This window comes from Megascapheus bottae, chromosome 15 (assembly GCF_031878675.1).
Source record: "Megascapheus bottae isolate mThoBot1 chromosome 15, mThoBot2.hap1, whole genome shotgun sequence".
Taxonomy (NCBI): domain Eukaryota; kingdom Metazoa; phylum Chordata; class Mammalia; order Rodentia; family Geomyidae; genus Megascapheus; species Megascapheus bottae.
In genome coordinates this window covers 12,785,762-12,808,150 of record NC_143523.1, presented here as the reverse complement: position 1 = coordinate 12,808,150, position 22,389 = coordinate 12,785,762, and the positions used below count along the sequence as shown (strand labels likewise).

Sequence of the window (22,389 nt, the reverse complement as noted above, 5' to 3'; positions counted from 1 at the left end):
CCATTTCATCCATTTTCCTGCCAAGCAAATATTACTACCCACATCCACACATTCTATATTTCTTATTAGTTGGGCTAAATGCTTTTTCCCCCTTAAGTGAGGCTCCCAATTTTATACTCTGAATTTTTCCATAGCAAATGAATTGAACTTTCCCTCCAGGTAGTGCAGAACCTTACTTTCTGACAGCTCAGGCGCTGGGCATCTGGAGTGTACTGGTTCCCCTCTGCTGCTCCTTCAGAAGAGAGGCCACTGACCTCCTGGATGACCTAAAGAGAGAGAATAGGCCGTCATCAGGCCCTCCTGAGGCCAGAGGAGAGGGGGTGGAGGAAAGGAGAAGATGCACTGCTTCTAAGGGACATGTGATCATGGGGTACACCTATAGGGCAGGCCACCATAGAAAGGTCTTGAGACTCAGGCACTTTGTTAAGGCCCCTTATGTTCCATGCATGGGAAATGAGACCTTTGCAAGCAAGCCCACAGATGGGCAGAGCAGTCAGTTCTCAGCTCCATGAGCTTGGGGCTGTGCTGTGGAAGATCTGCATTTGCTGATATTTCCCTGGCTTGGGGGCAGGGTGGGATGGGGTCCTGGCTCACTATGGGGTCTCCATGCTGCTTGTGCATGGCGCCTGCAAAGCGCCTTGAAGAGTGATCTCCTATCATCCAATCCATCTTCCTCCGGGAAGGAGTCTTTAACTGGCCCCCGAGGCCTGGGCTGGGATCACAGAGGTCAGAGACAGCTCTGACCTCACTGAACAGCAATGCACACAGGCTCCTTCTGAGCCAGGGGGCCTCTTGGGATCCCTTGGGGACTCCCAGAGGGAAACAGCCCAGGTCAGCCACACACACACACACACACACACCTCCCAGAAGCCCATTGGAGACATAGAGGCAGTTGAGCATGACTTCAGAGCCCTCCCTTTCCGTTTCTGCCTATAGTCATTTCTGGACATGTCTTTAAAATCAGGATAACCAAATGAAAAAGAAGAGCTATGGGAAAGAAGATATGAGGCATTTCACATTTCTTTGACTGACCTTGGCGGATGAAGAACATGCAAAAGTAATGTCGTAAGAAGGGGATAGGTACTGGTCACTGGACTAGCTGTGTGAGCTTGGGCTCAGCTGCCACGTCTGGAAGATGGGCAGCACATCCACAGGGCCATGAGGGTCTGTGTCAAGTACTTGGCACAAGACAAGGTATGTCATTCCTGACTTTACTGGGCTTGAATATGCAGAAATCCTGCCTGGGGCAAGCAGCATCACTTAGCTAAGCTGAGGTTCATGAGTGTGGGTTTTTCTGTATTTTTTCCCCTGGAAAATGCCCTGCTTTCCTTTTCTCAGATTCCCAATCTGTCCTCAGCATCTTCCATCTACTGTCTCCTACCAGCCACAGCCTCGACCTGGCGTGTGATGAATTGGCAGACAGAGGCCACACTAAGATGGAGAGCTTTGCAGATTTCAGGGATCCTCAGGCCCGCTGAGCCACACTGCAGGGATGGGCAGCCAATACCAGAACTAAATCCTTCTGACCAGGATGGAAAAAGATGTCTTCATTGCAGGCTAGAACAGCAAGGCTGTGGCTTCTGAATGCATTTTTGTCTTTGAAGCTACTAGCATGGGTGTTAGGGCCGGGGGTCTGGAGGAAAGAATGTGAGAATTTGGGAATGTTCTCTGGGTCAAGAACAGGTAAGTATGAGTGAGCAGCCAAAGGAACAATGCTGGAAATCAGGAGCAGGAGCAGTGTGCATTCAGTATATGTGCACACATGAGTACACACATGCCATGTATGAACATATATCTACACATGCAAGTGTGTGCACAAACATGTACCAACTTTGCATACACACACACACACATGTTTGCATTGTCCAATAGGAATGTGTACATGTGTGGGCACAGTAGATGAGAGTAGAAAGGAGTAGAGTAGTAGAAGTCAAAGGGGAGACGTAGACAAGAGACAAGCTGAACATCCCTTGCTCCTACTTGGTTCAGGAGCCGCAGACCAGCCCCTTACATTCTTTGACCCATGCTGGGCTAATCTCAAATACTCAGCACTTACCTAACAACACTGAACTGAGTGAGGGCTTGTAGCCATTAAGCAACCAACCACAGAATACTCAGCGAAAAAGTGGTGAAGTCAAGATTTGAAGCCAGAACCTTTGCTCCCAAATGCCAGGCTTTGTCTCTCAGAGCTAACAATCTGTCAAGAATGTGTCCAACCACAAACCTGCCTGTGCAGTGGTCTCTCGTGTTCTATATTACAGAAGTCTAACCACTTGAAAATTTGCAGTAAGGGTCAATGGAGCTATAAGATCCTCCTAGAAGTTTCATTTCACCAGAATCCTCCAGACAGTTTGTGGCTCCTCAAAAAATATTTAGTGGTTTCACAAAAACAGCTCACCTGCTCCAGATCTTGGGATACTTGGCACTTGAGGCAGCCAGTGCCTCAGGCAGGTTACCATTTCCAGTCATTCTTTAATAAGGAGACACGGGGCCATTTTGGACAGGCTTGCCACAATGGCTATGTTTAGCTGACCTGGCGGGGGTGAGGGTGGGTAAAAAGCTGCAAATGCGTCAATGTGGTTGCAGTGGTGGAGTAGCAAGAAGGAGGGAGTGGATAGCTCTGGCTCTCACTGATCTCATCAGGGACACCACTGGGGTTTGAGACCCCTCCAGAATGACTAGCCCTGTCTTGGTACAAATTTTATATCTTCTGGAATCCTCGCATTCATGTTTAACATGTGGTAAGCTCCTCCTTAAGGCTTCATCATCCCTGGGTAAGGGATGGTACAGCTGCCCAGGTGATTAAAGAACCCACTACATGGTGAAAGAATCCTCTGCTTCCAATCTCTTGCCAGGTAACCTTGACCAGTCATTTCTGGCCTCCAGTCCTCTAAAATAGGAGCATTAACTTTGCGGAGCTACTTCTGAGTAAATCCCTTGAAGCCTGTGGTCCATGGGAAACAGGTCACAGCTACAGTGACACCAATTCCTGTTTAATACGAAGCTGGTGACCACTTACCAGAACCCAAAAGTCAAGTGCACTCCAACCACCCCCCAAATCTCTGCCTTTGAGGATTTGGATCGGAAGGCAACTAAATCTGTTTGCTTTACACCAATCACCATGAACATGGAACATGGACCATGAACAGGAAACCTTGAACATGGAAGGACGCTGGGCCCTGGGCCCTGAGTCCACCTCATCTGCCCCTTCAGAAGAAGCTGGAAATCCAGAAGTGCCTTGCAGAGACCTCTGGAGGAAACTTCCCAAAGCACAGCGCCCTGGTGTCCTCTGCCTGTCCTTACCCGGAGCCATTGCTCGGCTTGGTCCTTGCTCTGCAGACCCAGCACAATCACATCGGCGTTCATTGGTGTAATCTTCAGCTTGTGCTCCTTCTTCCTCACCTGCTTCTCTTTGTGCACCACACTGCTGCCCAGCAAGTTCACGTCCAGCTGAGGGTTGTGGTCTTTGGAGGATTTGTAGCACTGGAAGAGAATGCATAGTGCTTTGCCAGGGGCCAGGCCACTCAGATCCTGTGAAGGAGGGGAACCTTACCACTGAAATACTCCCTGAAAACCTGGCTTCATTCCCAAACCAAAAAGCTGGACACCTTAAAGCAAGTCCTGATGCTCCACTCTAGACCCCAGTAACTCCTATTCCTGCTGTCAGCTCAACCTCACACCTTCAAGACCCCTTCTCCTCAGCCTCAGCCAGCGATGTCCCAAGACCCTACTCATCCAAATGACACTTAATGATGCTCTGGTCAATAACAGATTGTATTTCCGTATACTACATCATTAGACATAATCACAGTGTATCAGTACACACTACAGTGTTCACACAGTGATGGCTTCACTTAACAACACATTTCTCAAGAAGTGTGCCATTGTCAGGGTCATGTGGCCATAGACTATGGTCTCCTGGGGAACAGCACTCATGTCTCCAAGGCAGAGTGAACTTTTACCACATCTCCACCTGCCTTCATTTATTGTCCAGCTTTCCCACCAAAGGATTGGCCTACTTGATGCTTTTGTTAGCAAAGAAAGGAAGGGATCCTCTGCTTCCACCAGGGAAAATACATTGCCTCTCAGTGTTTTATTGAAAATGGGGTCCGTAGAGGATTTCTCGACTGGATCACCAGAAATAACATTCCACAAAGTAGAATACATCGTGACTAGAGAAAAAAGGAAGTATGTGCTAATCTCATGGAGCTTTACATCAGAGCATAGACGTGAAAATTGGCTTGTTTTTGAAAGTGATCCTCTTGCCTGACTCTCGCAAGTAGTCAAAATTGCAGGCCCGTAGCCAACCATACCCGGCTCAGAACTGTGAATTGTAATTTCAAATGCCAGGAAATGGGATTGTTACCAGAATAATATCTCTACTTTCTCCAGAGGTCTTGGCTTTTAATCCACAGTTCAGAGTCCCTCAGCTCCTGAGAGATTCCTACGGTTCTCATGTTGCCCAGGACAAAGCAGTAGCAAGACTTGGGTCTGAAGGCTGGGCTACAGGAGCCACTGGGAGGCCACACGTGAAGAAAGACCAGGGGCAGAAAAATGTCTCATTCTCAAGAAAAAAGGTATGTGAAATGGGGTGGTAAGGATATGCCTCCTTTGAGAACTTAAAAACAACTGGATCTTGTGAATTCAGAAAAGCCACATTTTTCTACTCAGAGAAAAATCCACATATAATTTCAAATTAGGGAGAAGTTAAAGATCTTCTAATATCAAAAAACTCTAACCTTCCCCCACCCCATATAATATCAGGAAACACACACACACACCCCTCCAAGGGAAGAAGATTGGCACTAACCAGGAGCCTGGTGTCTCTGATCACACAGAGCTGCTTAGCCCACTGGCCCAGCCACTTCTTGCGCCATAGGAAGGCACAGATTCGGGCATCTCGCATCAGTTCAATGCTGGCCTCTGGGGAGGGCCACTGGTAGGGGGTGGACTTGCCCTTGCCACTCTCCTCTTCATCGTAGGACTCGTAAGAGCTGCTCACTGCCTCGCCATCCTCTGCAAGGAAGACCCACTCAGTCAGGGCCCCATCAGGCTAGGGGAGAGATGGGCAGAGGTGGGGGGATGGGATTCTGGATAAGTGACAAGGGGAAGGAAAGCAAGCAGCAACCAGGATCCAGCCAAAGGGTCTCAGGCCACCACTTACCTGCCCCTCCCCCCACCCCCGCCATGCCCTTGGAAACAGACTTCAATCCAGGACCACAGTTTGCTTTCTTCCCTGATCCCCTTGGAAAAGCTTCTTCAGTGATGGTAAAAGAACACTAATAACTTGAAACTAAAAGTCTCTCTTTTCCTCCCTTCAACACCCAGTTTCCCAGACTCCACAGACACACAAGCTGTCCCATAGACAGTGCTTCTGAGAAGCAAAGTCCCCTCCATCTTTGATTCCTCTAATGGATTTACCCAGTGCTGGAGAGATGTTTCTAGATGTTTTGGGCCTAGCATTTCTGTCCTACTCAGGGGTCAGGAGGAAATGAATATCCTCTGAGAACCAGCCATGTGTTCTGCAAGTATCTGGGCTGCCTGGTTTGAGCCTGGTTTGGCTGGGTAGGGTGGGAGTTGCTGTGGCTCTTCAGAAAGAAAAGGCCAAGTGAACCACAGCATGCAATGGATTTGTGAGAAGGTAACCTGTCTTCTATTGTGTAAAATCCTGTCCCCCTGCTCTAAACTCTCCTGGAAACGCTACTCATCTTCTTTAACTCCTTTTAGATCTTTTTACTCTCTGCCAAGCAACCCTGGACAGAGTGAGCCCCCTCATCTATCTCTGCCTTTATCCCTCCTCTGCTGCAGGCTATAAACCTACCTCGCATTTGTGTTATTTGAAAGAATCCCCAAACTCCTCTCAGTGCAAACACATATACTCTACTTGCCTCAGCTTCTAGCTTGTCACCCCTGCCCTGCAGGGGTTGTTTCCTACTCCAGCCTCACTGTTGCATTCAAGCCCAACAAAAACCATGCTATTTATCTATCCATCTGTCTGTCTATTTATCTACATCTACCTATCTACTTACCATCAATTAATCCACTCAGAATCCTTAAAGAGCAGTGCATGAACAAGAAGGAGACCCAGGGTTTCAAGCCCTGGCTCAGCATAGATACCCATCTATCGTGACCTTGATGCTCTGCTGGAATTCCTTATGGATAGTGACCTCACCACCTCCTGATCATTGGGCATTGTCTTTCATTCAGAAAAATGGGCCCAGTGACTAGCTCCTGTCATTTCTGTATAATAGCCCTTGTTCTGCAACCTTCCCCGCTACCCCAAGTCAGGCTAAATGGTACCTCTCTTCTATTCCATGATACCCTTCAGAGAGGAACAACCTGTGGAGTGTCGAAGTCTTCTCAGAAGCTTCTCTCCTATCTTCATAGCTAAGATTTTGCATATGAAGCAAAAAATTAAAAAAAAAACCACCCTGAATTTTAATTAGAGTATAGGAAATAGAAAGGAGCCACTGTAGTAGTTATTTTAATATTTCTTAAAAATAACAGTTTAAATATTTTAATATCAGTTTTATTTTTAGAAGCAGTGTGTTACTCTTCTTCTTGGCTCAACTTTTTAAAGCTGAATAGTCCATGATTTTATAGCTAATAAACAAAAGTGGAAATTTCAGTACAACTCAGCAGGGGACTCTGAACTTTTGTATTGCTGATGTGAACATCAATCCACAAAGCCTTTCAGAAAGCAATCTGGCAGCCTGTTGTCTCAAGAGCCATAGAAACACTCATATTCTTTGACCCAGGAATCCCATTGTCCGGGAGTTTATCTTAAGAAACTAGATTCTTTAAAAAAAAAAAAAAAAAGGAGAAGGAGCTAGGGGTTTAGCTTCAAGGTAGAGTAATTGCCAAGTGTGTACAAGGTCTTAGGTTTATTCCCAACACCAAAAATAAATAAAAGTAGCAAAGAGGAGAGAGAAATGTTTCATGCATAATTATACCCATCCAGGAGTTAGTTAGCAGTCAGTAGAAGGGACTGGATAAGGAAAATATCTTTTGAGACATTTAGGGGAATCCAGGAAACCATAATCAATTAAAACTCAGTAATCTTCCCTCAGACTTGATGACAGAAGGAAAAGGCACAACTAGAATTATATATTCAAATAGACGAGAGTATGAAGATATCAGAGACCTCACAGCAGCTGATAAGGAGGTAGGATGAAGGTGAGCATTTTTTTAAGTTTTAAGTTTTCCTTTTCATTACTGTACTATCTGAACAAAAAGTGCAATGAAAAGAAAGATAGTATATCATTGGGATTCTTCCTTCAAAAACAAAAATTGACAGAGGGAGGGTAGAGGGCTTGTCCCTGCCTTGAGCTTCTGAGGAGTCCTGCATGCTTTGGGTACCATTCTGATGCCACAGGCTCCTAGAAAGCTAGCTGGGAAATAATACATTGTCAATTTGTAGCGTGGAGAAAATTAGAGCAAATGTGTGAGCAATAAATGCAAGATCCTCTTAAAAGATTCCTGGTTTCCAGAGAGCATTGGGTGAGCAGGAATGAAAGGCAAGATGTTCAGATAATTCTACTGGGATGCACACACTGTGTCTCACAAAGTCACTGCGAATGGGAACCAAGGGCAGAAAAACCCCACATGCTCTGGGTCTTTCACCATTTTCAATGCCACAGAAAGGGTTGGTCTATGAAAAGCAGAGTATATCACTCCTCACACAGGATGGCAGGTGGATGTGTATGGACGTGCAGGACCCATGCGGGGGAATGGAAAGATGGTGACTCTTTGGCCATGCAGCCATCTCTGAAAGCATGCAGCAGGTGAGGAATCACAGGCATTCTAGCTTCAAGACAAGCAGTACCTAAGGTAATCGTGGCATAAATGACTCCTTCGGGCACTTGAACCCATCTAGGGACTCCAGTAGGTAGAAATCCACCAGAATGACCTTTGTGATTTCCCAAAGCACCACAGAAGGCAAGAGGAGAGAGAAAGAGAAGATAAAGAGGGCTACATCCAAGAATCCATGAGAACGTAGTGGTCCCCCTTCAAAATAGGAGCTTGTCAGGACACAGCTAGCCACTTTCCATGTGACTACTGGAACCAGTGGAATGTAAACAAGGCCATGTGCATTACTTTTGGCTGGAGCTATTAAGGAACAGACAGGAGTTCTTTCCTCTACCTTTTCAGAGGATTCAGTGGCCCCAGAAGGTGGCAGAGCCAAATGTGGCAGGAGCTTGGGTATCAAAAACAACCAAGGAGCCGAACTATTCACGGTGAACTGCTCTGTGCATGATGCCCGTATTTTATGGACATAGGGTTGTTGTAAGAGCAGCTGTATCACTACCACACTCCACCCACGGGATATGTTAGGAATGAAGAACCTGATGCCTGTCTCAGGCAAGCAAGAAAGACGGATATTTCCAGACCACCAGGATGCTCATGAAACCTTCTCTCAGAGAGAGGCCCCTGACCCAGTGGAACAGTGTGGGAATGCTGCTGACAAAGTAGGACAAGTGACCCATCACTTGGCCTCGTGCAGGAAGTCAGCAAAATCACTGTTGGCCAATGAACTAGAACAAGGGGCTGGCCCCCAATGTGCCTTCATCCTGTTTAACCTGTGTGTCACACTACTCAAGCAGGTGTTGGGACAGAAGGCAGGAGGTGGAGCCAGTCTGGCTTGTCACACAGGCAAAGTTTTCCTCTGTCATAAGTAAGCCATCTCCTCAAGCCATCTCCAGTCCCGTGGTGGCAGGAGATCACACAATCTTTGCACCCGCTCCACACTGAGTTTAGGCTGTACCAGTGGCCATCACAGGTCCTGGTCACAACTCAGAAGGATTCACAGTCAGTGGAGAGATAAACCCCAAGAGGTGAGATCTTTCTGACCACTTCTTGTTTGTGTGGAGATGAAGCACCCCACAAACAGGCCCCTGTGTGTCTGGGAGGCAGGCCCTGGCTGGCAGAGGCCACACCCAAGAGAGATATGCTCAAGGTGCATGGAGGCACTCTCTGGTGAGTCACTCTTCCTACTTTCAGAATGCACCAGACAGTGACACCACGCCCTCTGCTGTGGTCTAAAATCACAGCCCAGGCTGCAACCCAGCCTCCCTGGGCTGAAGCTAAGTGTCTGCCCACAATGCCAGCCTCTGAAAACCTTCTCAGTCTCAACAGGCCCTCACCTCCCACACAGTTCCTGGGACCTGAGCAAGGAAGAGAGTGTGAAGAAAGAGGGGAATCTGAGGTAGCTCCAAGTCCGGATCCCACCTCATCATCAATCCTGTTATGTATGAAGCCAGAATAACCACTACCTCCATCTATATCACTACTCTCTCCCAAAAGCTCATGGGTTCCTTTTCTGTCATTCTTCTGTTCCTAGCCCACTGGCCTCCTTGTGTTTCCTCAAATACTTCAGTGGTTGGTTTACCCCTAGTGTCTATGCATAGACAGTTTCTTTGCTTACAAAGTTCTTTCTGAAGTTATCTGTCTGATCTACTTCCCACAGCATTCAGGCATCATGCTGTCAGAGAATAGCTCCTCTCCTGTTGAAATCCAGCCTCTTTTGTCTTCCATCCTAACACAGATCATTACCCAACACAGTCTAGGCTTAATTGTTGTCTTTCTCCTCTCCATCGAATCTGCATCTAATAGTGGAAGGACAATAACCATAAGTCCAGTGACAGAATTTGAAGGCTAAGCTCTCACTCAGCCTGGCCTCCACTTCTATGGCCTCCCATGGACGGATGCCTCTTGGCCCATATCTCTCCTCTATCATCTTTCTATATTGAGTGCAGTAACCATTAGGTGGGAATCCAGAACTCACAGATCCAGGAAATGTGCAGAGTGTGAGCCATCCCCAATACCTGGGAGGCTGGTTCTACAAAGGGATCCTGGAGACACATCCAGACCAAAGGCTAAAACGTTCTATGGCCACTTCTCAACTGCAGCCATTTTCCCTGGTAATGGCAGTCCCAAATGCCAGGATGAGCATGGGAGCTACCATTAGACAGCATGGACCAGCAGGTTAGAGCACTGAGACTCCCTCCTAGTCCCCCACTGGGACATACCATTCACAGAAGTATCATATGGCTCTGCCTCTTCATAGTAGCCCTCTGGAGACTCAATCTTCGGGACAGCAAGCTGTTTTCGCTCTGGAATCTGTAGCATGAACAAGTCAAACATCTTCAGCCATGATATATTGAGAGCAACTTGGAATTAACCCTTTGGGTAGAAGAAGAAACTCTAGAGTAAAACAATGTTCCAGCTGGCTGAGATTAAGGAAAGAAAGAGAGGAATGTGGGATACCAGGAATCCCAGTCTTGAGACAAGACAGCCTCTGAGCCTGGCTTCCCTTCTGTGCATATAAAAATCACACTAGGCTGGGGTAAGGGGAGGGAAATGGGGACCAAAACATGAGAAAGGGTATCAATGTATGTGAAATAATGCACCTTCTATCTGGTGAATATAATGTAACCCTTCTATTAATTACAATAAAAAATGTATGAGAAGGAAAATCACACCAGGCCAGGTGCCAGTGATCCATAGCTATAATCCCACCTACTCTAAGGATTGTGGGTCAGACCCAGCCAGGATAAGAAAGTCTAGATTTCCAGCTTCAATTAACCAGCAAAATAATTGGAAGTAGAGTGGCAGCTCAAGGAATAGAGTATTAGCCTTGTGTTTGAAATAGCTAAGGAACAGTGCCCAGGCTCTGAGTTCAAGCCCTGGTACCACCACCACACACACACACACACACACACACACACACACACACACACACACACACACACACACACAATGTGTTCAAGGCTTCACAGGGGACTTGGGGTGGAGAGGGCTGTGCTTGCCAGGAGTATAAACAGTGGCCACCAAACATCTGTTTCTCCTGCAGTGTCCATAGCACCTGGCCACGCAGGCAGCAAGCCTGGAAAGGCCATGGTTGCCTGAGTCACTGCCCACACCCACGTGCTTGCTCCAGACCTCTGGCTGCCCTTGCATTGCTGGACAAGCTGCTCTCCAGTGAATCCATGGAGGCTGGAATGGGGACCAAGCCACATGTTGAAAATCAAGGCTCATGGCTGACAAACCATCCTGAACCTTGGGCACCGTCCACCATCCTAGCCAGCCAGGGATGCTGTGGACCCCAGGCAGCCATCAATCGTGTGGGCCCAGGATCCAGATAGAGGAGCTCAAGATACCCAGATGCTCTGGGGGTAGAGAAGAAAGGAGGACAGGGGTCACTCCAGGCTCAGGCTCTGGGGTGGAGCTGCTGAGTTTCTTGTTTGGGAGGCCACTGCTTCTGGGCTCTGCTTCTTCTGGCGCCAGACCCTGATCTTCTAGGGGTCTTGGACTGAGTTATGGCTACTTTCCTACAGATTTGGCCAAAGAAGATTAAGTGAGCAAAGACATGTGCACCCAAAAGTGGGCAGGAGGATTTCTGGTTTAATATATCCGACTTACACTGGGATCCCTGGGGGTGACTGACAGTGGGTGCCTAGATTAGAATGAGTAAGGATGTGGCAAAGGGAGCTATGGATCCGATCTTCACCCTGTGTCATTTCAGAAGAGCAATAGCCACACAGGAGAGAGAACTGGCTTGCACTGTAAAGCCGGCTGGCCTTTCTGGAACTTTCCCTAGGCCTGGACTCCATCCATAGGATGATTACTGAGCCTTGGAAAGGTCCCTAAGAACCTTACTATTCCTGGGTGGTGACATTTCTCTCAGATGTGGCTATGAGCCTATCCAGGCCAAGGAACCCATCACAGATGTTCCTGATGTGCCTACCTGCCCTCTACCTGACCCCTACGTGGCTCAGAGCCCTTGGTACAGGGGACTGGAAAATAGGGAGGGGCCCAGGAACAACTGTTCCCACCAGGCCCAGCCTCTGAGCCTCTTGGTCCACTGTATTAAGAAAACAGATTTGGTGAATTCACCTCACCATCAGCAGCTGCTCCCGGGGTGGCAGCTCCTTTTCCACCAGGCAAAGTCCAAGCGATCAAAGCCTGGGCTATGTCAGAAAGCCTTTCACCAAGAACCACCAGCAGCGGGACAGGGAGGTAGAAGTGAGGTGCTTCTCCCAACCTCCTCAAAGTCAGGGCAAGGATAAGGAGAAGGGCAGCTGGAATGAGTGTAGCCTTGACTTGTTCTGCTACCAAACCTCCAGGAACTCATAGTCCAGTCCCGCCTAGTGGCCTCCCAGCTACAAGGTGGAGGCCAAGGCTTTTCAACTCTCCTGAGTTTGTTTCTTTCTATGAAAAAAAATGGCGCCCCTTTGCTGGTAGGGGATCGTGTCTGTGTGCATGGAATGGGGCAGGAGCTTGGGACCAAATCACTGGCATCAGCAGCAGCATGGAACATTCAGGGACTAGGAATTAGGCCACCAATAATCAACCATCTTGAGAGGAAGAGTCCCACCATCTGTCACTTGGCAAGCACAGGACAGTTGCAAGCAGGTATGAAGTGAGTCATAGACTAGTTTAATGATCCCTGATGCCTTTATGAAGGCTCAAAGGAGGAGCCAGTGCAACCATTCTGGGCCTGGGAGCTCCTCCACAGTGGTGTGAGCCCACAGCTCAGGCAATGGTCACTGGCCAGAATTCAGTGATAGTGGAGTCAGCTTCCTGCTAGGGAGGACCCCCAGGCGACCTTCTGTCTGCCTTCTACGTAGATCCTTCCCATCTGTGGCCCTATTCCTATTGTAGGATTCCTCTCACTCTTAAGGAGAAGGAACCTGGATTCAAATCCTGATGGTGCTGCTCGGATGCCTTGGGCTTCCCCTTCACAAAATTTAAGAACTACAACCACTTGCCTCACTGAGAACTAGCATAGGGTGGCTTGGGACCTTAACCTGGTGAACAGACAGATGCCAAGATCACTTCTATTCAAACATCAGAGGACAAAGGGCTGGGGACCTTAAATAACTTTCTCAGAGGCAAAGAGCTAGTAGATGACAGAGCTGAGATCAGAACCCAGGTCTGTATGATTCCCATCCACTGGTCTATCTATGGTCTATCCACTCATCAATCTATCCATCCATCCTCCATCCATCTGCTAACCCATCCACTCATCATATTGAACAATTATTTGTGTGTGACCTACTTTATATAGTCCCTGTCTTGGAGAGCTTCTATCTTGTAGAGAACACAATAAAAACTCCATGTCAGCAGTGGCAAGTGCCACAGAAAGGTGACTGGACTGGTAGAAGAGAAGAGGGATGGATGGGTCATGTAGCTAGGCCAGGGTATTTCCAAGAGCTTCTGAGTGGTGATCATCATTGATGGGCATGACCCAGGAAATGACAAATCCTGTGGCAGAGCTGACTGCAGAGCTGACCACAGCACAACCCAGGAGCAGAAAGGACACCATGGAAGAGCCAATATCAAGAAGCCGCTCCTGTATCTGGGCCGGGCATACAAGCCTTGCCACCACGTCTGGAACAAGGAAGTTTGTTTCTAACTGAATAAGAACCACTGGTGGGCTTCAGGCAGGAAATATAATCTGATAAGATTAACATTTGACCACAGTGGCCTGAGCTGGTGACCAGAGCAAAACATGGCCTTTGTCGTGTGGCACTGGGGATAGAGCCTGGCACAGCATTTGATACACAATGATAAAGCCACTTGATAAAAATCTCCCTGTGCCCATCGCTCTTAGTGTCATAAGTCTCGTGGGTCTGAGCAAATGGCAACTGGCCTGTGTGGGCTTTCTGTGCCCATCTTTTTGCCCCATGCCTCACACGCCAAGGGTCCTGAGGAAACACCAGAGGCTTGGAAGATTGACATGAGTGAGGACAAAGGCTTCAGTCAGGGAGGTACACCGGAGGCACTGGACCCACACTTACCATCTTGGATGGCGGCAGCTCAGGGAGGCTCTTCTGAGGGGCGGAGGTGTGCAGTCCGGGCTCACCATTGGTCAGTGGGCCATGTTCCTCTGGCACTGTGGACAGGAAGAGGAGAAGCCTTTGGTGAGGGGTCTCTGTACGTGGCAGGGCCTTATTACCCAGGAATGTCCAGTCACTTGGCCTGTCCTTGTCTTGTGAGTTGTATTTGAGCAGGTGTTAATTACCATGGTAGGCAGCCATGGGAGCTGAAGTTGTTTTTTTCCTCCCAAAATAGGACATGTGCCATGGACAGATTCCTTGGGGTTCCTGGCAGGCTCTTCACTCTTCCCTGACATGTGCCCCACGTCAGAAACAGTCCGGCCACAGGGCTTCAGCCAAGCAGGGCAGCTGCCTGGTGGTCACTATATTGAGCTGGGCTTAGTACAAACCCTGTTATTATGGTTCTTCCCTCCCACAGTTTACCCACAGTCAAATGACCTTGAGTAGAGTGGTCACCGTCCTCTGGATAAGTTCTACAGTCCCAGGCTTGGAAGTGTTGGTGATCTGAGGGGCAGTGTGTGTGTGGGGGGGTGGTATGATGAAGTTAAGGCATCAGTTCTCTGAGTTAAATAAAGGCAGGCACCAAAGTTGCTTTACTTCAACCAGTCCAGCCAGATTCTAAACAAGACAGTTCAGGCAGGTCTGACCTCAGGCTATGGTGACCCATATCCAAATTCCGTCCCATTGAAGGCAAGCTTTCAATAGGATAAAGTAAGAGCTTGAGGGGCTATGTCCCCATCTTTCTCTAGGCTATTCCATTTGAGCTACAGGCTTTGGGGTCTGGAGATGGCACTTTGCATGTCCTCTGTGCTGCGGGGAAAGCTCTACAAATCTGTGTGCCTTCTGGGGTCCTGTCAGACTCACCCCACAGGGTCAAAGAGAGAGGGACTGTGGGAAGAAGCTTGAGACACTAGTAGGAAGCCATAGATCCTTCCTACAAAAGGAGGGAACCGTGCTGCCTGAGGAGTACCCCTTTGAGCTCTATCTCTGAACACCCAGTTGCTGACATGGTCATTTCTCCTCCCTCCTCCCAATCAGACTTCTATGAAAACACACAGAGCTGGAACCATGGGACCAGTGCCATGCACAGCTGCTCTCCTCCAACATCTGAATTATGACTTCCTGTTCCTGGGATGATGCTGGGAAAAGCTTACAGATTTTAGGGACAAATTCCTGATTCAATCAGCAAGGAGGCCACTGAAACATCCGAAAATATATCAACCCAAAATACCACAACCAAAAATGTGGATGCCACAAATAACTCCTCAGGCCTGTCTGGATGCTGGCTGGGAGGGAGCAAGGAGAGGATGGAACCAAGCCTGTGCCTTTCTTTCCCAGGACTGGCCAGCCCCGCAGCCTGCCTAGCCCATACCTTTGTCCTGAGACTCGGCATTCTGCTGCCTGCTGACTGTGACTTTGTTCATGTAAATGTACTCTTCATCAGAACCTGCAGAAAGAAGACAATAGACATTGGCTTTGTGTGACTTGGCTCTGGGACAGAGAGAAACACTCTCCCTATGATACCTTCATCTGCATTGGTTTCAGTGAAAGCACTGGGCGTTTCAGGTTGATTAAAAATCCATCATAGGCTAGGTACTGGTAATCCTAGTTATTCAGAAAGCTGAAGACTAAGGATTGTGGCCAGGGCAGGAAAACCCAGGAGTCTCTTATCTCCACTTAACTATCCATAAAAACTGGAAGTGGAGCTGTGGTTCAAGTGGTAGAATGCTAGTTTTGAACTCAAAACCCAGGCTCTGAGTTCAAGCCCCAAGAATCTATCATAGAAGCCAAGCACCAGTGACTCATGCCTATAATCATAGCTATTCAGGAGGCTGAGATCTGGGGATTGTGATTCAAAGCCAGCCTAAGCAGAAAAATCTTTCAGATTCCAATCAAGCAGCAAAAAGCCAGAGGTGGAACTGTGGCTCAATTAGTAGTCTTGAGCAAAAAGGACTAAGGCCAGCCAGGTGCAGGTGACTCATACCTGTAATCCTAGCTACTCAGGAGGCTGAGATCTGAGGATCATGGCATAAAACCAGACCAGGCACAAAAGTCCCTGAGACTTTTATTTCCAATTAACCACCAGAAAACTAGAAGCAGTGTTGTTGCTCAAGTGGCAGAGTGCTAGCCTTGAGCTGAAGAGCTCAGGGACAGCACCCAGGACTGATTTAAAAAAAGAAAAAAAGAAAAAAAAAAAAGCTAAGACCCTGTCCTTGCCACAGAGTATGCATGCCTACATGTAACTCTGTGTGTGCGCGCGCACACACACACACACACACACACACACACACACACACACCTCTGCATCATAGACCTGCAGATTTCCAAGAAGATGAGTTGCTGACTGCTAGTTTTCTAGGTTGGGGTGGACATGAGGGAGTGGTGGAGAAGGAAAGGTACAGAGGATAGCTTCAGGAGTAAAAACAGTAAAGTTGAAAGGTATCCGGACCTTAAAGATGTATCCTGAGTTAGTTCCACAGACCAGACACACTTCTGGGTTTCCCAGTACTTCATTTACATTGTAAAATATCTTCCCATATTCAAATCCTAATCTGAACTTCTTGAATATATTAATCAGAGATGTCTAGATAAGATAGGTCAAGCTAAGAACCTGCAAATTTAGCTCCTTTGGGTGTCACTGAGGGGAAGCGTAGGTAGGGAGTCTAGAGGGGTAGGAAGGGTGGGCATGGAATCTGGGGGCCACCAGCCACCTGCTCTACCCTGTAGAGCGGAATCACCAACTCTGGCCAGCCTCCTGTCACACCTTGGTTTCTTATCCCCAGGTGTCATTCCTCACTTCCTCTGGGAAAGGTTTTGCAGCTCTTCACCTATAATTCCTAGAAACGAGGGGCTGGTAAATTCCAGTGGCTTGAGAGTATTCCTGAGGCAAAGGACCAACTCAAACCTCCGGCAAAGGAGGCAATTCTGCATCAGTCTGTTACATGGCCACAGACCACCAAGGCTTCAGCCAAAGGCCTCAAACCAGATGTCTGGAGGAGGCCAAGTGAGTCCGCAGCCATCAGCCACAGCTCACCACCATAGCGCCCATCCTGCCAGGACCAGTGGGCAGTGTTGCCCTCTTCCAAGGATTGCAGTAGTTAATGGAAGGCAAATCTGGGGAATGTTTACCAACTGAGACACACACCGGCTGGGAGAACAGTTTGCAGAGCACAGCTCAGGGGCAAGTGCTTTACAGAAGGTTGCAGGAGATGGGCTCAGCCAAGCATGCCCTTGATGGCACAATGCCAGGCAAAGTGTGTCACTCTTGGGCCCCAGGTGTCTTGTTTGCATGGAAAATCATAAGGATAAACTACTGCTCATTTCTACCTAACTCTGGAATTTTCAAGATAGCTAAACTCAAATCATTAGGGAATTTGAAAAGGTAAGGTCAGCATAGAGTTAGCAAAGAGTTTAAGTCTTAAGCAGGCAAATAGCTCAAAGGTTCCAAATAGGCAAATGGTCCCATAAAGCATGATATACCAACATACAGAAATAGCATGTCACTTCAGAAATAAATAAGCATGTGGGTGGGTGGCTCACACCTATAATCCTAGCTGCTTAAGAGGCTAAGATTTGAGGTTTGGTTCAAAGCCAGCCTAGAAATGAAAATTCATGAAATATTTAATTCCAATTAATTATATACACACACGCGCGTGCATCAAAGTTGGTAGAGTACCAGCCTTGAGCAACAATGCTAGGGTACAGTTTCTAGGCTCTGAGTTCAAGCCCTAGCACCAGCACTAAAATATAAAATAAGTAAATAGATTATTAGAGTTTCTAAGTTGCCACAAGCATTTTCAAGGTGATTTGGGAGGGTAGTTTATTTTTTCCTCGTTTCTATCCTTTGTGCCAGCTTCCTACTTCCAGAAATCTATCTCATGGGGAGATACCAGCATATAAATAAAACATTCTTGGAGGATGCTCATTGCAGTATTGCATGAGATTAGAAACGGAAAAAAGAAAAATACAATTAAATGCCCACCTGGCGGCAGGGTGCATGTGGGGACTCCTCCCGTAATTAGTGGATGTGACAAGTGACAGTGTGCTCCCCTTTTGCTGTCTGCAGAGATGTCCTTGAACTGGGGTGAAGTTATATGCTAAGTTACATTTTAGGGTAGAAATGTGGCAACATGGAGACGTGTACATCTAGGCTCTAAATGTAAGAAGAACGTAAAGCAAAAACCATGGGAGACAAACCACAAATATATGAAAACATTGAGCTGACCTGGTAAGGACCAGCAAGAATTTGGGAATCTGTTTAGGGACTCCCAGTGTATATTTTGTGATCAGTTATTTTCATATTATTGATTAGCTTAACACTTTACACATGGGAAAGGAAAGATATTGATTTTATTGATTTTTTTAACTGTTAGATTTTAGGCAGGTACGTTTTTCCCCAAGATAATTTGTCTTTTGTAAATAACAGAAAATGAAAAATCGCTCACACTGCCAACCATTATCGGAAAAACACAGTGAACTTGGCCCTAGAAAGCTGCTGTTTTGTACTCCGGTGGGAAGTACAGCTGCTTGGAGCTGGAGAACCTTCTATTAGTCACTCATTCATTTTCCCAAGTGCCTTGAGGCCAGAAACTGGTGGCTCATTTGTAACTCCAGCTTCTCAGGAGGCCAAGAGCTGGAGGACAGAGATTCAAAGCCATCCCAGGCAGAAATGCCCAGAGTTTCCATCTCCAACTAACTAGCAAAGGGCTAGACTCAAGATATGGTTCAGGTGGTAGGGCACCTGCTGTGAACATGAAAGCTGAGCAAGAGGGTAAAGCCCTAGTACCAGCACACACACACACACACACACACACACACACACACACACACACACACACACACACAACATTGTCTCTGCTTTCATGAATTGAACAGTCCAGTGGGAAGAGACCTACCTAATTACACAGTAAGGAAATAACCCCCTCCACAGGTGGTGTGGGAGATGAGCTGATAATACTGGGATAGCAAATGTCATTCCTGGGAATTGAGCAGCAAGTGGCCTTTCTCCCACAGCTGGTGTGGTGGGAGGAGCCTGGAGCTTTTGCTACATACAGCTGGGTACCCAGAGCATTGGAAGTGCTCCTGATCAGAAGGGCAGCTACTGGAATGGCCCTGAGCCTCTGGCCTGGGCAGGCAAGGGACATGGCTCTTGCTGGCAAAGGCACCAATACCACAGGCAGCCAAGTCCCTAATAAGTAGCCCTCAAAAAGAGAGGAGAGAAAATTTATTAGGCAAGGAAAACACCAGCTTGGAAAATCGAGATGAATATTTCCATCTGTAAAGTACCCCATCTTTCAGGGCCTTTAAAATAAGCTAGGTTTTCCTAGCCACACAGTGAAGCAGGCCTGGGAGGCCCAGAGGAAGACCATTGTTCAAGATTCTTTCTCCTCCCACACCCAGCACCACAGCTAACCTGTTGCCCTAAAGCCTTCCCTGGATCCATTACTAATGGCTGTGTGCCTCTGCACAAGTGATGAGTCCAGCCCTTGTTTGTAAACTGGGGATCACAGCAAATCTTTCACAGATCTGACATGAGGATGAAATGGCACAATCCCACTGAGCACATTTGACACCCCATGTCAGTAAGGACAGAGTCAATGTTAGCCGCGGGTCTAAAGAGTGCAAAGGGGACCAGAGAGAAACTCGGATAAGCAGCAGCAATAGTAACAGGTAGACTCCTGCCTGAGAAGACAAGGATCAGGTGGCTGCCAGATTTCGTATGGTGACATCAGTGACTGGGGGCTCGATGGAGGTGGTGCTCACTGAGAAGCCATAGATCAGTTCTCAGCAGCCCCCAACTTCCCCATCCCAACAAGCTGCATAGCCCAGGAATGGGGAAAGTCTGACTTTCTAAAGGCAGGTGAAAAGCAGAACAAAGGCCATCCTTTGCAGCCATCCATGCAATCTGAAAAGCCAACAAGGCCTGACACGGGAGTCATTGCCAGTGTGCTCGCACCAGAAGCCATGGGTCGGGTTGATCACAAAGAGGTGTTTTCCAGTTCCTAACAGAGGCTGTCTTTATAAACCAGCATTCTCAAGTCAGAGCACATCTTCAAAGGTCTGGGGAGTGTGCTTTGTAAAGGATCCCACTGATGAATCCCTCAGAGGAGTGAGTCATCGCTCCCCTAACTCTCTGGCTTTGTACTGTGGATTTCCCCTGTGCGGTTCCCACCAGTGTTTGTGTTTGATGTGCAGGCCTGGCAGACACAGCTATAAAGCCAGGAGGAGCCTGGGAACTGCTAAGGTGGCCTGGAGAAGAGAAAAGGTGAGAGGGGACTCCAGGGAAACATGCCTGATGACATTGTGGGGAGCCAGGATTGTTCCTCTAGGAGCTTTGTGAAGCCTGACAAAAGAAAATGAGAAAAGAAATGCACCCTCATGAGACTGGGGCCTTGCATTGCAGCCTGGCAGACTCAGGTTAGATGCAGAGGGCACTGCCTGATGGTGATGGCTGAAGCAGGTGGAGACTTTCCTTCCCTGGCATGGATGTAAGTTGCTCCTGCCAAGAGGCAGATGGATCCGGTATGCTCTGATGGTCCCTGACTGTCCTCAAACACCTGACAGAAAAACCAACTCAACCACTGTGTTGACTTCACACGGTTTTCTTTCAAAAGAGCCTTGTTTTAGATGGTGATTTGCAATAATTGAATCTCACTGAGTTATAGACCTAACAATTGGGTTCCCATTATAAATAAAGTATATTGTGATAAAGAAGATGGAAGTGGGCACCAGAGGCTCACACCTGTAATCCTAGCTACTCAGAGAGCTGAGAGCTGAACATGAGATTCAAAGTCAACATAGGGAGACACATCCCAGAGACTCCTATTAATCAGCAAAGAGCCAGAAGTAGAGGAATGGTCCAGGTGGTAGAGTACTAGCCTTGACAGAAAAAGCCAAGCAAAGGCCCTGGGTTCCAGCCCTAATACCAGCATACATGCATGCACCTGAGTATCCACATCCACACACACACACACACACACACACACACACACACACACACACACTGAAAACATTACAAGATCAGGGTTCTGTGATTTACAGCTTTGAAACTATGTTTTCCTCTTCTTTCCTTAAGCTGCATTATCCTTCAAAAGTCATTTAAATTTTTCAGAGGAGATCAAACCCAGACAAACATAGAAGGGAAATCATGTGAGGACTCAGGAAGAAGACAGCTATCAGCAAGCCAAGGCAAGAGGCCCCAGAAGAAGCCAGCCCTGTCAATATCTTGATCCTGGATTTCTAGCTTCAAGAAGTATGAGAGAATAAGCAACTGTTGTTAAAGCCACCCATTCTATGCATTCATTTTGGAAGCTGGCGCCATCACACTGCCATCTTTCCACTTCCGTGAGACCCCTCTGAATTCCAGAGCCCACACTTACTGCTGCTCTTGATGTAGAGGCGGAGGAGCTCAGCCAGGCCGCTCTTCCTCACCACAGCAGCACTGCTCAGGTTCTCCTGGTCCAGAATCCTAAGGAAGTCTTCCAGCTCTGTCAGCAGCTGCTCTAAGGCTAGAGACAGAAAAAAGCAAGAGAAAGTTTTCAGTATCTGCCTCTCTCCAGACCCTGGAGCATCCCTCTCTTGATCTTTCCAGGCCCAGCCATGAGGCTGACAGAACAGAGAATGGAGGCACCAGAAGTTCCATGATGACAGAAGAAGGGAAACAGGTTTTCCACTCCAACAACCTAAGTGGGAGCTGCAGGTCTATCATTTGGTAGAGTAGTGATAGAGACCAAGATGGCCTCATATCCCCAGAGTGTTTTCACTACCACCATATATGCCCTTGAAGGAGCCTTGGGGAGAAATAGAACTCATCCTCTAGTGCCCTTTGCCAGCTGTGGTTATAATCAGGGTTACTCCTATCTTGATTCTCTCCAGGTAACTTTGAATCTACAACTTCATTTTCTTAGATCAGTTAGATGAATGCATCAAGTTCCATCCAATTCAGAACCCTATGGCCTAAGCTAGACCATGTTTGACTAGATGGCTCTCTAAAACACAAATCTACTGATAGAGCTCCACAAACTGCTTCTGGCACCCCAAATCAATCACCTACCTACCTTTGCTACAGCATTCACACCCCAGCCTCTGTATTCCTATCTCTTCTCCTCCAATATTCACACTACTGTGCGTTTTCCCCCACACTAGCCAATCCCACCCATCCCACAGGTCGTATTAAGTAACATTCCTCCTATATTACCTTTCCCTAGTCTCCAGAACTATGAGGGTACCTAACAGAATCCCATGTTACCAGCCCCTATAAAAGGCTGAATGGCACCCCCAGAAATTATATGTCTTACTCCCCACCCCCTCCAGTGCAGGTGGTACTTTACATGGCAAGAGGGGCTTCAAAGTTTGGTGATGGGAAATTGCCATGGATTATTTGACGAGCCAAGAGTTCTGGTAAAATTCACACTAAGAAGATCGGAGAACAGGCAGGCATGTGAGCCAGAGAGACGATGCTACAATATTGGCTTGAGGCTAGAAGAAGCTAGAGAGGCAAGAGAATATCACCTAGGGCCTCCAGAGGAAGAGAGCCCTATTGATGCTT

The 22,389-nt window shown here is 47.6% G+C and overlaps 1 protein-coding gene across 2 annotated transcripts in view; it reads right to left on the bottom strand.

Annotated features, from left to right (window-relative positions):
• Positions 1-22,389, bottom strand: part of Afap1l2 (actin filament associated protein 1 like 2) — a 90,860-nt gene that overhangs the window by 12,851 nt on the left and 55,620 nt on the right. The window contains exons 2-9 of one of the 2 annotated variants that reach the window (XM_090345801.1): positions 21,221-21,349; positions 15,214-15,288; positions 13,803-13,897; positions 10,029-10,119; positions 7,826-7,909; positions 4,811-5,016; positions 3,304-3,483; positions 177-266 (exon numbers count right to left, since the gene is read on the bottom strand). In XM_090345801.1, the coding sequence (XP_090201927.1) occupies positions 177-266; positions 3,304-3,483; positions 4,811-5,016; positions 7,826-7,909; positions 10,029-10,119; positions 13,803-13,897; positions 15,214-15,288; positions 21,221-21,349 (950 nt within the window). The remainder of the gene's footprint in view (positions 1-176; positions 267-3,303; positions 3,484-4,810; positions 5,017-7,825; positions 7,910-10,028; positions 10,120-13,802; positions 13,898-15,213; positions 15,289-21,220; positions 21,350-22,389) is intronic. The other variant, XM_090345802.1, reaches the window with a different exon arrangement.